Genomic DNA, 12,966 nt, shown 5'->3' on the forward strand with positions numbered 1-12,966 from the left:
GAAAAACTTGTCAGAAACTCAAAAATAACTTTTCATTCAAAGAATATGTCATTCGCTGAAAATATGAAAAAAAGAATTTAAAATCTTGGTGTACTTCATTCAAATTTGAATAAATTGAACAATAAAAAAATAAAATATTTTACAATGCAATACAATACATTATAGATTGGTGTGTTCCACCAATGAGCATTAAATTTTCATTCTTATCGACAGCAAGAAGGGTATTTTTAACATTTCAATGATAAATTGTAGCAAAAAATGCACCATGTCCAATAATTATTGCCAGGTGAAATTGTATCAAATGGGAAACGTGATTCATTGAAATTGTATCCTGCTCCACCGTGAAAGAGAACAAACCAAGAACAAATTGCTGCCGAGCATATCAACCAGAAGCATCTAGATATAAACGGTACAGTCCACTTCACCCTGCACTGATCAACTTGCCAACAATTATCACGGATTGTTGACGATCAGCAAAAGCAAATTGTAATTTTTTATTTTATTTACCAAATGGTGAATAAAATAATTCTTGAAAATCACAATACAAAACAAAACTAAAAACTGTATGTTTTGACATACTTATTAATGACAAATGCCATGTGATCAAGCAACACAAAACAGTTGCACACACGTTTAAATTTTAAAATCTTAAAAATTTAATAAAAATATACAAATTGAAATTTATTTTGATTTTTTAAAAATGAAAATTCTTCATCAATCATCAACTGTACAGCTGTTGCTTATTTGTTTTTGTCGAAAGGCTATAAATATACTACAGTATAGTTTACAGAAACTGTTCCTGTAAAATAATAAAGTACAACAACAACATTAACTAGTACTGCCAATTATTATCATTAGAAGCAGTGATCATTATTACAGTTTTTATAAAGCAATTCTGAAAATGCAATTCCTTATTTGATTACTCCAATTGCAAGTGATCTATTTGTGCAATTATGTAAACTGCAACTCTTGCAAATGAAGAAGAACACAGAAACTGATTTTGAATAAAATTACAAATCGCACACTGGGTGCATTTTCATATTTGAAAACTTCAGATTATTTTTCTTTTTTTTTGTTTTTTAATGTTTAAATGTTTCAAATCTTCCGACATTTGCTGCCGTCAATAAGTAATACTGGCGCTGCTAGTGATGCTGTTCGATTGACGGAGAACAACAACGGTTAATAAAGTTTTAAATTAATGTCATTTTTCAAAGTTAATTCGTCTTTTTGTGACCATTCGGCTGTGCAAAAATGACTCCGGGCAATGCTAATTAAATCATCATTTGAAGAAAGTGACATTGAATCCGGCTTTGAAAATAAATTGCTTTGAGAACTGGCGCCGATCAAAAACCCCTGCAGCATATGCAGACCTTAATAGTGCGGCCGTAAAAATGCAAAACAAGTTGCAATTGGCTACGTAAGCAAGCATCTCTGCATGTGTGTGTGTGTGTGTGTGATTGTGGATAAGAAATGAAAATTTTCAACAATAATAAAAATCCATATGCAAAAAACATCTCACATGTCAATGATAACAGTTTAGTTAATTTCAAAAGCAATCAAATCTTTCAGTTGCATTTCAAATATTATCATTCAAATAAGAATCGTGTGAAACAGAGTTTGGAATGTTGGAGCAATTTTCCAACGAAATCCAAGTACTATTCATAAGTTCCTAATAATCCTAAAAGTGAACTTGCCTTTTTATTGCAGCTAGCTACATATGGGGGAAATATTATGAAACAAAACAGGGCCAACTTGATAAAAATGGTCATTTCTTCTTTTAATAACAGTAATTAATATTCTTATTATTTTTTGTTTATTTATTTGCTGACAAAAGCCAAGCCAAAATTTTGGTGAAGTTTGTCAAAGAATGTTCACTTTGAGTGCAATGTTTTGAAACTTGATTACAAGTACAATCAGAAAAAGTATATTTCATTTAGTTGACTTAAAATTTTTTTAATTAAATAACAAAAAAAATTTAATGTTGTACAACCATGGTTTATGTTCAAGTAACCAATTTAGCAGTGGAAGGAGGAACTTCACGAAATTTGTTATTGTAAAATTCAACTGTGCTATTCAAAATTGCTCTGATGCTTGATGTTTTTTTTGTTTCTTATTTTCAATCAAATATTAACAGTGTAAATTTAAATATTTTTTTTGTTTTTATAATTCAAATGATAAAAAAGGAAAACATACTGGTATACATTTGCAACGAATGCAAACCATTATCCCGAATGGAGGTCCAAGATCTGGATTCCATTCTTCGTCCAGCTCGTATTTTTTACCTCCGAAATAGCATCCTAAAGTAAAAGCAGTTTGGAAAAAAAAGAAATGCACAAAATTTAAATAAAATTGAAAAAGTTCAATTTCAATTGTTAAAAAATGTACCCAAATTAATGGTGGTGTAATTGGCTTTGCTGAGGAATTTTTGTCGCACATCAACATGCTCTTTAAGAGGGAAAAGGCCTATCATCGGCTTGACAATGTCTATTGTATTTTCACCGCCCACGGTGAGGATAACAATGCAATGGAAAAAAGAGTTGATGAGCAGAAGCGTGACCATGGCCGATGAAATTGCAGAATTGAAATATTGAGCCATCACAGTTGCTTTTGCCAACCAAGAGAGGGAAAGAGAGCGACTGTTGCCAGACCCACAGTTTGCGAGTAGTTTTCAAAAGTCAGCTATTGATGACGGCTTTATTATCAATTGTCGAGCATTTACACCTTCGTCTACGTCAGATGATAAGGTAATCAACGGAGAACGTCCACAAAATTTGGAAATTGCAATTTTTTCACTTTTCCAAAAATCCAACAGGCGCAGTCAGCATTTTCCAGTTGTACTGTTTGAATCGTTTCTGCCGGTGCATTTAAATATGCTCCAGCCGTTACTAGCCGTCGAATTACGTAACACTGCACGCCAAGGTCGCAGCGACATTAGCGGCCTCTCGATTCTATGGAATTATTTTTCACGCATTTCATTTCGAACTGCTCACGTTGCATAAATCAAATGCCAAATTGTCCACATGACAAAATCATTTCAATAATATTATTGAAATTCTTAGCCCTAGTCACCAACATTTTTACAGCAGAAAATGAAATAAATCGCAGTGTAATATCAAAAAAAAATAAAAGAAAGAGTTTGATTTGTATTTCTTATTTTCCTTTTTCTAAATTAACAACTCTACATCGCACAGCATGTGCAGCTAGCTCTGCTCCAAGATTAGAAAAGAGTAAAAAAAATTATCAAATCAGATTGCTGCTCTTAATCTACAATTATTATTATTATTTTCAATTCTATACATTCTATATGGATATTGTCCAAGAATGTGTTATTATTTAATTGCTTTTGGGCAAGTTTCCTTTTCACAAATAGAAGAACACTCACTGTAAGCTTGTTGGTGTCCTGGAGAAATGTTTAGCCAAGTTGGGTATCAAATAATCTTTTTATTAAATAATAAATAAGAAGAAAAGCACGCTTTCGGTGAAGAAAATGAAAATTTTCAATTGTTGACAATGTTTACCAGACAGAAATCCTTGTCTCAGATAATAATTAATTTAAACATTTCACTTCTTGACGTAAAAATTGATGGGACAAAATTATCAGCTGTGAAAAATTACCCTTCACTAAAAGCTGTTCACATATGAAAGATATTTGGATATTATTTTTCAAAATATTAAAAAACAAAATATAGCTATTTACCAAGATAGTTAGAGGATAGAATGTTGTTGGTGTTGTAGTTGTTGGTGCTGTGTTCCTTCAATGGAATAGGATGCCGCAACGTGTTGGACCAGTGCTTATGGTTGGCAGCAGTGTAGCTTGTGCAAAGGTAAACAATTTTTTGCAAAAGAAAAAAGCTCAAAAAGGTGCGCGCCATTCGAGTGCAGCTTGCAAATAAATTTCTCAGCCAGAAAAAGGGGCCCCTCGTTGGACGCTGACCAGTGGTCAAGGTGACAATTGCAAACTTTTGCACAGTGTTCAAGTGTCGGCGCTAATCCACCCACGGTCGATGATTATTCGCATTTTTTTGTACCATTCACGACGAAACGAGATGCGAGAGAAAAATATAAAGTGGAAACAGTTGCCAGGCAAAAAGAAGTAGCAGGTGTTGGTGCAAATCTGGTCATCGACCTCGTAAGCCACTGCCCTTTGATTTGTTGTCTTTGATCTCGAATCTTGCTTGGATCGTCAGCTTTTATGGCTTGCTTTCAGTCGTAAAGAGTGGCCATTTTCACACTGGGCAAAGATTTTTCCCATCCCCTTTGGCAAAATCTATCAATATCAAATGCAACGCAATAATGTATATATATATAATATTATTCGTCGAATTAAAATGCACAATTGTAGTCTGTTTCACGCACACGCAAGCGTGCCATCGAAAGACATTTTACACGTTCGACCAGATTGATCCGGCTTGTAATAATTGTTCTACCCAACCGTGGCCGGCGGTTGTCTTTGTTTCGCTAATACAGCAAAGCTTCTTTCTACTCACGCCTGCGCGCAGGTCAGATGCTTTCCAATGAACAGCTGCGGTGCGGTCATGACCCGCTGGTGCGCACAATCCAAGGGTCATCTGGCCGGACCATCATCAACATCACTACCACCACCACCACCATCATCATCATCATCGGTCATCCCAAATCTACCAGAAAATTTTTCTTGTTTTTCTTTGTATTTTCTTCGTTCAAGTTCGAAAAACACCACACCTTGATTGTGGGGTTCAATATTTCATGCAAATTTTTTTTCTTAATCATAACCTGAAGATATTGATGTGCAAAATAAACAAATGCGAATATTGAATTTCAAACCTGATACGGAATTGCTGAACTATATAGTTAGTTGAGATGAATGTTCAGAGAAAAAAAAAGAAAAACAAATTTGATACGTTCGCCGTGTAATATGAACACTTCAAACTTTGTTTAACATTTTTATGCATGATGAGTTTCATTGTTTTGCATAATTGTGAATTAAAATTCTCGTAATTCAATATATATATATATATTTCATTAAATAAAAAGATGAAAAAGAAAATAATAAATGATCAAAAATTATAATATGGTAATAATGCCATGAAAGGAAGGAATAAATTTAATCATGCGCAGCTGCAATGAATTGATGCATAAAAGAAATTGAAATCTGCTGCAGTTGGAAGTATTATTACAAAAGGCTTGAAAGTCATCATTTTTCTTTTTTGAAACATCAAAATTTATAATATTGTCTGTGTCTGTGTGTATGTCATTAAGTTCTGTCATTTTCAGTAATTTCAATCAGCAGGCTTTTCCGCTTGATATGAGAGATTGTTCACCGAATTTACTGGTGCAAATAATATGAATAAAATGGCTTGCAGACTGAGGCGCCGTTTGGGAAATCCTTTGGCCACTATCTGGTTCTGTTCACGTCAGGCTTTCAGGCCTGAAGCAAGTCGTTCTTCTAAACGACCTCCACTTTTCCCAACTGGAATAAGAAGTCCCTTTTATTTCTTCTAATATTCACACTATAATTTCCAACAAAAATATCAAGTGCAATTGTTTGAAAATTAATTTCTACTCCTTTTGCACGTTGTTACATTTTGGGAAAAGAAAACTGATCCAAAATTTCTTCCCCCCCTCACCTCACCCCACCCCTCTCCTTCAGTTCAATTTGTCCTCACATTGTCCACGATACTGTAACAAACAACAACGAATTGTTCAGAGCTTATGAATAAAATATACAACTTAATCGATGAATTAATGATAGAAACAATAATCACAAGGAAAAGAATAGAAAACAACAAAACTAATGCTTTTAAAATTTGCATATTTACAATTACTGTATTCATATTTTTCTACTTGTTCAAAAGGGTAATTTATTACGACAGAAATTGTTTTTCTTTATAAAATATAATTCACAAATTGTTGACTTGAAATTCAAATTTTGAAATATTTATTAAAAGATTAAAATATTTTTTTCAATGATAAATAACAGTAAAATTTATTTATATTTAAAAGGATTTTGATAGAGAAAAACAAATGGAAAATTTTCACCATTCTAAATAATTATTTTATGAAATCTTGATAATAAATTTAAAATTTGAATTATCAACTGTGAACTTCATCTCATTCTGGTTTATTATCAATTGCAAACGTGCCAGGCAATTATTCAACAAGTCTCGTTGAAATTAACATTTCATTTCGACAATTTCGATTGATCAACAAGAATAAGTGATAATAATTAATCAAAGAAAGAAAAAAAAATCTTGATCATCTATAGCATTATATTATTATTATAATTATGACAGCAGTTTTGAAATTGAATCTGCTTTTTCTTCTTTAATTAATACTTTGCGCAAATGTTGATAAAAATTGCAAATGACTTGAACAGTCGACCGTTATCTGATATTAATGATGTTGAATTTGAAAAATAATCTGAAAAACAAAGTACTACCAAATATAACGCCATTTCCATCTCGCAATAAAGTATGCAAAAGTATGTTATCTGTTGATTTGGACAAAGTATAATCTTCACGGGTATGTGAGAGTTGTTTTATCGATGACACTGTAAAAATGCTTTGACTGAATATGACTGCTTTTCTTATTAGAGCATGTCTGTTATTTGATTTTGATTAAGATTTGGAAAGATCACCTTTAGACTAGAATAAATATTTCCATAATTAATAAAACAACCATATCGTCTGTTGGAATAGATTTATTAAAATAGGCACGTAGTGTGATCAATAATATTTGAATCGAAATTTGAGAAATTAAGCGAGAAAAGATAAAAAAGATTAAAGTGAAATTGTTGCCCTTTTTGATGAAGATTGATGTATTATACGATTAATGCACAAGTACAATGAAAAGTTCAATTTGTGAAATGTCACAAATTTGTAGAATTTCCTTTTTCAACGAAAATATCCCAATCCTGTAAAACAGCAGGTAATCTTGAAAAAGTAATCAATTTATTCCAAATAATCATGCATGAATTAATCATACAATTCTACGCATTTAGCAGTCTGCAATGAAAATAGTTGCATTGCATTTTGTAGTGTAAATTTTATTCCGTTTTTAATTTTTCAAAAAAATCATCATAAAGAAAACACTACAGTAATCCTGTACAAAAGACAAACAGTAAAAAATACCTGCAACAGGAACAATAAGAGAATGGGTCGAGTGTGGAGGTGAATCGTGGAAAAGTGCGCACTTGTGGTGGTCGAGTTGGTCGAAAATGAAAGTGGGCGCGGCGGATTGGAATGCAACAAATTTTTGCATAAAAATCGCTCAAGGTGAAGGTGTGGCTCAATGGGTTGAAGAAAATGAAAGTTGTTTCACTTGACGCCTTTTCTTCAATTGAGATTTGCAATTCTTGTTTGTTTTTTTCAAACTCTCTCTTCCCTCTTGTTTAATACCCTGTACTTTTGAAATTTCATAATGGCTAATCATAAAAATGAGCAAAAAATTAAAAATTGAATGTTGTTTTAAAAAATATTTACTTAAATATGAAATCATGATTCATTAATCTGATAGCATTTATTAAAAATCTGAAAAATTCCTTTTCCTTTATAAAATTATAGCAGTGAAAATGGAAATTCTTATTCAATTCCAAATTACCCTCGTTGGCTATTCTATTTGCTATTTTATTTTTCTTTTGTTATACTTTGACTGCAAACTCCATTTTCTCACTAGGGAAAATGTTGATCAATTTTTTCTACACTATTACGATATATTCATTTTTATACATTTTAAATAAATAATTATTGTACAAAAGATGTGTGATTTTTTAACTGCGCATTTTATTTCACATTTTAGCTAGTATTGTTTGAATAATTATAATTCAAAATAAGGATACCTTATAGAGGAATAGACTTTTTTAAAAATTGTAATTCATCTTCTTAAGATGGTCATGTGTATAGTAATATGCAGTTGATAAAAATATTTCGCACTGTTGTTTGCATTGCATTGCAGTAAAAGCAAGCAAGCAAACGGCAACTAACACCACCATCTGGTAGAGTAATTAATGCTGAAATAATTGGATTAGCATCAGTTGCATGCATTGAATATCAGTGTGCACAAGTGAAATTTTAATACCTTGCTTCTTCTGAAAGCAATTAAATTTTTTCTTTCGCCTGTAATTGCATTATTGTTTGATTAGCCGGCTACGTTCAAATTTGTTTGCCAGGCAGATCATTATTTCTGAACACATTGATCAGTAGTTTCGATTTCATTTATTATTAAAAATAATTTTCCACATTTCAAATATTCACGTTGATCAATCGATCGATCGATCGATCGATCAATCAGTATACAAGCGTGTTGTGTTTTTTGCCTCCAATAAAAGAAAAAAACAAACAGCTTATAGTTGCAATGGTTACGTTTGAAATTGCAATATTCACACGCGTACACAGCTTTGCTCTGTTTGATGATGATCAGTTAATAATAACACTGCGCATTCTTCGTTGATGCACGGCGTTACTTGTCTCGACGATGCATATGGAATTAGAATATGCATAGTTTAATATTTTTAGAAATGAATTTATTTTCATATTAAAATAGAAAAAGAATCATGATCCTATTTAAAAAGACTAAAAATTACAGTAAATGTTGAACGGTAAGTATGTAAATAAGTTTAGTAATGAACTAATCATATGTTATTAATGATTTCACTCAAATTATTAAATTTTACTACAAATAAGTTGAAATGTTCATTGATTCATTGTTGTATTATAATATTTCAGCTGAATATTATTTGAATAATTTGTAATAAACATTACTTTAAATCAAACTTTGAGAGAGGTGAATTGAAAGTTGGTGGGTTGTTGAAAAGTCAATCGAGCGTTTCGCTCATTGAGCAGCTGCATCTCACATTGAAGCAGTTGAATTAGCTTGAAAAATTTATTCACATTTTGCTTTGGCATTCAAATTTTGAAATGCATTTTTCTTTTATTCTTGCAATTTGTTTATCTGCAAAAAATCAGCAGGCGATAATCCATTTGCAAAGTAATAATCCTCGTTCGTCAGTGAACAAACAAGTCGCATAAATCGTGAAACTTTCTAATCAATTTGTTTACAATTTTAATATTAAACTATCAAAGGAATAAGTGAAATTTAATTTTTGCTTCTTTTATTGCACATTTAAATATAAAACGATTGTTTTGAATGATTTAAACTTTTGACACAGTATCATCATTACCACAACCATCATTGGAAATTGTATAGATTTTTTTTTCTTTTTGTTTGCCAAAAAGCTTTCGCAAATCATTAATAAATGACGGCATGGTAAACAATTTTGCGCATCAAAATCACATGACAACTTTTAATTTCCACATTTAGCTTGAAATTGTAAAGCTTTTCAAGAATACAATTTATTTCTCTGATGTTTACAGAATTGACGCTTTGTGATTGGTTGAAATTGCAATTTCTCAATTTCGTACTTAATTATTATTAAAAAAGAAAACAATTCATTTGTCAACAAAATGCGCATCCAAGCGATGCATTTCACTTGAGCGCATATTTTTCTTTTTTTGCTATTCTGCAAAACTGCTGCCAGCTGACAGCTGTCGTCAAAAAGCTGAAATTTTATTTATTTATTTATTTATTATTCCAAATCGTCGCTCCAGCTTATTGAAAAATAACAGTGAGTTGTTGTTGTTGTTGTTGTTGTGTTTTCAATATGTATTTCATAATCTATATTTATTTTACTTTTATTTTTTGATTTTTAGATAAAGTAGAATAATTAAATAAATTGTTTCATTTTGTGACAGTGTTTTGAGAAAGAAAAATATATTAAAATGATCATCGATCATATGTCGATCAAGGAGCAAATTTGATTTTTGTTCAATTTCAGTTTGGTTGTATTTCAAAATTTTAAACTTCATCTTTAGCATAATTTAATTTAATTTAATTCTATTTCAATTTTTATTCTATTGTTCATTTTCCAAGTTGGCTAATCTGCTAATCGCGACACTTTTAGCTTCTTGTCATCGATTTATTCATTCCGTTTGTACAGATTTGAAAAATGAATGTCATTGCAATAATTAATTGTATGAATAAATTTTGTACAGAACACGTATAGATATTTCAATTAATTCAAATGTTTGAACATAATTTTTCAAGAATTTCAATAAATTATGACAGTTTCAATAATCAATGAATAATTTGGTCAGTTCACTTGATTAATTTTGTTTTTTGGTAAAACTATTTCCCATTAACACAATAATTTTCTTTTTGAATTGTAGTTTAGATTTCTTTTACAATTTGACTCCAAGCACAGAAATTTTCATTATTCACATTTGCAAATTAATAATCAACAATAGTCAACAGTGAAATTGAAAATAATTATCAACTTTCAAATAGCATCGTATATATATATATATTTGTTTTTTTTTTGCTTTTCAAGCTGAACACAGTTTATGAAAATATTCCAAATAGCATTACAATTCATTTTTCACGGGCATCTTATCAAGTGACAACTATCGAATCCACTGGCAACAGTTGAAAATCGAAATTGATAATATTATTTAAAAAATTATATTAAAATGTTGTTGTTCTGGTTGTCGACGGCATAGGAATTTATTCAAATTCAAACTTCAACCAACCAATCGGATGGATAATTTTTTGTGGAAAATATGCAAAAAAGAAAAAAAGACAACAACATCTTTTTGGCGAACTGAAAATGCCAATCAGAGAACGATGCTGAGTTGGATGCAAATTTATTAACAACAACAGCAGCAGCAGCACAAAAAATCGAAAACCAGCTTTGTGATAATTGGTTCGGCATAGCCTGCGGATAATGAAAATGAATATTATTAAAAGTGTCGTCGGTATTGGAAAGCTGTTCCGCTTCTGGCAAGTGTCTTCGCATCTCGAAGTAATAGCGTCATTTTTGAATGAGATGGATTGGAATTAATAAATTAAAGCTAGAGTTGTTAATAATTTGAAAATATGTTCTGAAATAGATGGTGATGTGGGATGGGAATTTTGCAAAAGTTCCAAAAGCAATAAAGCTATACAGAGAAGTTGAAAATTAGCTTGTGAATTTGTCAGTGCGAATGTAAGTAAATCTGTTGGCGGTATTGTGATAAAGAGGAGAAGGTCGGCCCGGCGACGCCACGGGGCGCAATGATCAATGGGCGTTGTCAGTGGTGTTAGCTTTTGTCAGTGATTGCTTCGACGCAACAGCTCAGACTTCGACGTTTCGACTAGCTCAGCGTTTATTATGCTCGTGTCCTTCTCGAGTTGCTTGTTTCCACGCGCCAAGCATCATCATCCCATCCCCTCCCCTCCCCCCTTTCTTCAGACTCCCCATTGGCTCGACGACGTATAAATAAATAACTAGATAGATGAATATCCAGATTATGAGATATAGATGCGGTATGGAAGCGTTGGAATGCTTTCGTAAACTGTGTTTAATTCAATGATTATCAAGCAATTCTCTTCGGACGAGAACACTGCTCTCAGCTGTGGACAGCAGTTTAAATTTTCATACTGTCGTCTGCGGAATTTCGACGAAAGTTGACAACAAAAATTTCACCCAACCCAATCCAATCCAATCCAATCCAACCCAACCATTCAACTTGTAACGGTAAGCAAATGCAAATTAATTCAAAAATAAAAATTTCCATAAATTTTGAAACGAAAACCGCTCTGCAATGGGTGGGATAAATTTACCCGTTGTCTGAGTAGTTGAGATGTCAAATTGATTTACGACAGCTGATTTGTGCTTATCATTCATTGTTCCGCTTGGTTTTGCTGCACAATTGTTGAATGTGGTTGCTGTGTATTCATTCTTCAATTATTGTTTCATTTTTTTTCTTCTTTTATACATTTGATTTTCAAAAATACATTCTTATTAATACTTGAGAATAAGAAATTCTATTCTAATTAATATTAGTCTTTAATTTTTTTTAACTTTTCGTACAACAGAATGGATGTTTGTTGTTTTTAAAATTTATTAACAAAAGAACAAGAAAAATTGAATCCAATTTATTATTAACTTTTATAAAATTGTTTAACTTGAATGCCGCTTGATTGATTCAAGCTGCCGTCAAAAATCAATGAATAGCCCATCAATTCAAGAGATGAATTGATTTAAATTTGTGCACTTTGATCGTCGGCCTGGTTGACTCGGTGGAATTTTCAAATTTCCACGTGGGCAGCTTAACTGAAAGTTAGCTGTGTCATTTTCAAATTGTCCCCGGACCATTTTAACTGGTCATTATTGATCTTTCTGTGGTTGTAGATTTTCTTCTTCATCTTCTTCTTTCTCCTTGAAACATTACACACATACACACACTTTTGACTTTTCTATTTTATTTAAATTTGTTTCTTTGTTTATACTCTTCTATGCAAATGATTTTTGTAATTTAAAATCTCTTCTTGTATGAAAAAATCTGTTGATATTTCAATTAATAATTTTCTTTTCAACTCTCTTTATCATTATCATCATCATCATCGTCTTTCATCGCTTTTATCAGCGTTGCAAAACGTTCTTTGTTAACGTCCAAGCGCAGTTGATCATTCAATTAACAATTCTCAATTGATCATCCGCTTCTTCTATTCTTCATTTATTTTGTTTTTTCAAATTTCATTATTTTCATTCCAATTTTACAACAAATCAAAGTTTGCTCGAATAATTTTCAAAATTATTCCATACCAATCATTATTCTGATTTTAATCATAAACGAGATTATAAAAATTTTCTGAAATATACTGTTTGTTATTCGACCGTTAACCAACCAAAAGTGATTCATCATTTCAATTATTCAGTGATGAATTCTATGGAAAATTTATTGCACAAATTTGTGTCAAGATAAAGTGGTCAAAAATTATTATACAACACATTTCTGTGGACGAATGGATTATCGTTGGCAAAAATTGAACATTGATAAGAATAAATCAAAAACTTTTCAATGTTGAATGCTTTTTCTTCTTGTCAAATTTGTTGTCGTCCACATCATCACATGTGAAAAAATTTCAATACATAGTTTTTTAGGTTAAAAT

General features: G+C 31.4%; 3 protein-coding genes across 3 annotated transcripts; all 3 read right to left on the bottom strand.

The window, feature by feature from the left end:
* Positions 1-48: 48 nt before the first annotated feature.
* Positions 49-1,034, bottom strand: Tsp_11791 (amino acid permease-associated region). Its single transcript, XM_003374156.1, has 5 exons — positions 1,015-1,034; positions 727-799; positions 580-647; positions 265-426; positions 49-55 (listed from the first exon to the last, which is right to left on the bottom strand). The coding sequence occupies exons 1-5, from the start codon at positions 1,032-1,034 to the stop codon at positions 49-51; spliced, it is 330 nt and encodes a 109-aa protein (XP_003374204.1).
* Positions 1,035-1,929: 895 nt separating this feature from the next.
* Positions 1,930-2,596, bottom strand: Tsp_11792 (chordin). Its single transcript, XM_003374157.1, has 3 exons — positions 2,386-2,596; positions 2,194-2,297; positions 1,930-1,941 (listed from the first exon to the last, which is right to left on the bottom strand). The coding sequence occupies exons 1-3, from the start codon at positions 2,594-2,596 to the stop codon at positions 1,930-1,932; spliced, it is 327 nt and encodes a 108-aa protein (XP_003374205.1).
* A 4,251-nt stretch (positions 2,597-6,847) lies between these two features.
* Tsp_11793 (hypothetical protein) lies at positions 6,848-8,021 on the bottom strand. Its single transcript, XM_003374158.1, has 3 exons — positions 7,952-8,021; positions 7,110-7,311; positions 6,848-6,911 (listed from the first exon to the last, which is right to left on the bottom strand). Exons 1-3 carry the CDS (start codon positions 8,019-8,021, stop codon positions 6,848-6,850), a joined length of 336 nt encoding a protein of 111 aa, XP_003374206.1.
* Between the last annotated feature and the right edge of the window lie 4,945 nt (positions 8,022-12,966).

Source organism: Trichinella spiralis (assembly GCF_000181795.1).
Source record: "Trichinella spiralis strain ISS 195 chromosome Unknown Scfld6, whole genome shotgun sequence".
Taxonomy (NCBI): domain Eukaryota; kingdom Metazoa; phylum Nematoda; class Enoplea; order Trichinellida; family Trichinellidae; genus Trichinella; species Trichinella spiralis.

Coding starts and splice junctions, on each gene's coding strand:
- Tsp_11791 (XM_003374156.1), bottom strand. CDS start 1,034: ATGCACCCAGTGTGCGATTT. Junction 800..1,014: donor ATGCACCCAGTGTGCGATTT/GTAATTTTATTC, acceptor ATTATTTTACAG/GAACAGTTTCTGTAAACTAT. Junction 648..726: donor AAATAAGCAACAGCTGTACA/GTTGATGATTGA, acceptor TAAATTTTTAAG/ATTTTAAAATTTAAACGTGT.
- Tsp_11792 (XM_003374157.1), bottom strand. CDS start 2,596: ATGGCTCAATATTTCAATTCTGCAATTTCATCGGCCATGGTCACGCTT. Junction 2,298..2,385: donor TTACACCACCATTAATTTGG/GTACATTTTTTA, acceptor CTTTTACTTTAG/GATGCTATTTCGGAGGTAAA.
- Tsp_11793 (XM_003374158.1), bottom strand. CDS start 8,021: ATGCATGCAACTGATGCTAATCCAATTATTTCAGCATTAATTACTCTA. Junction 7,312..7,951: donor AGATGGTGGTGTTAGTTGCC/GTTTGCTTGCTT, acceptor TCTCAATTGAAG/AAAAGGCGTCAAGTGAAACA. Junction 6,912..7,109: donor TCTTATTGTTCCTGTTGCAG/GTATTTTTTACT, acceptor TACTTTTTCAAG/ATTACCTGCTGTTTTACAGG.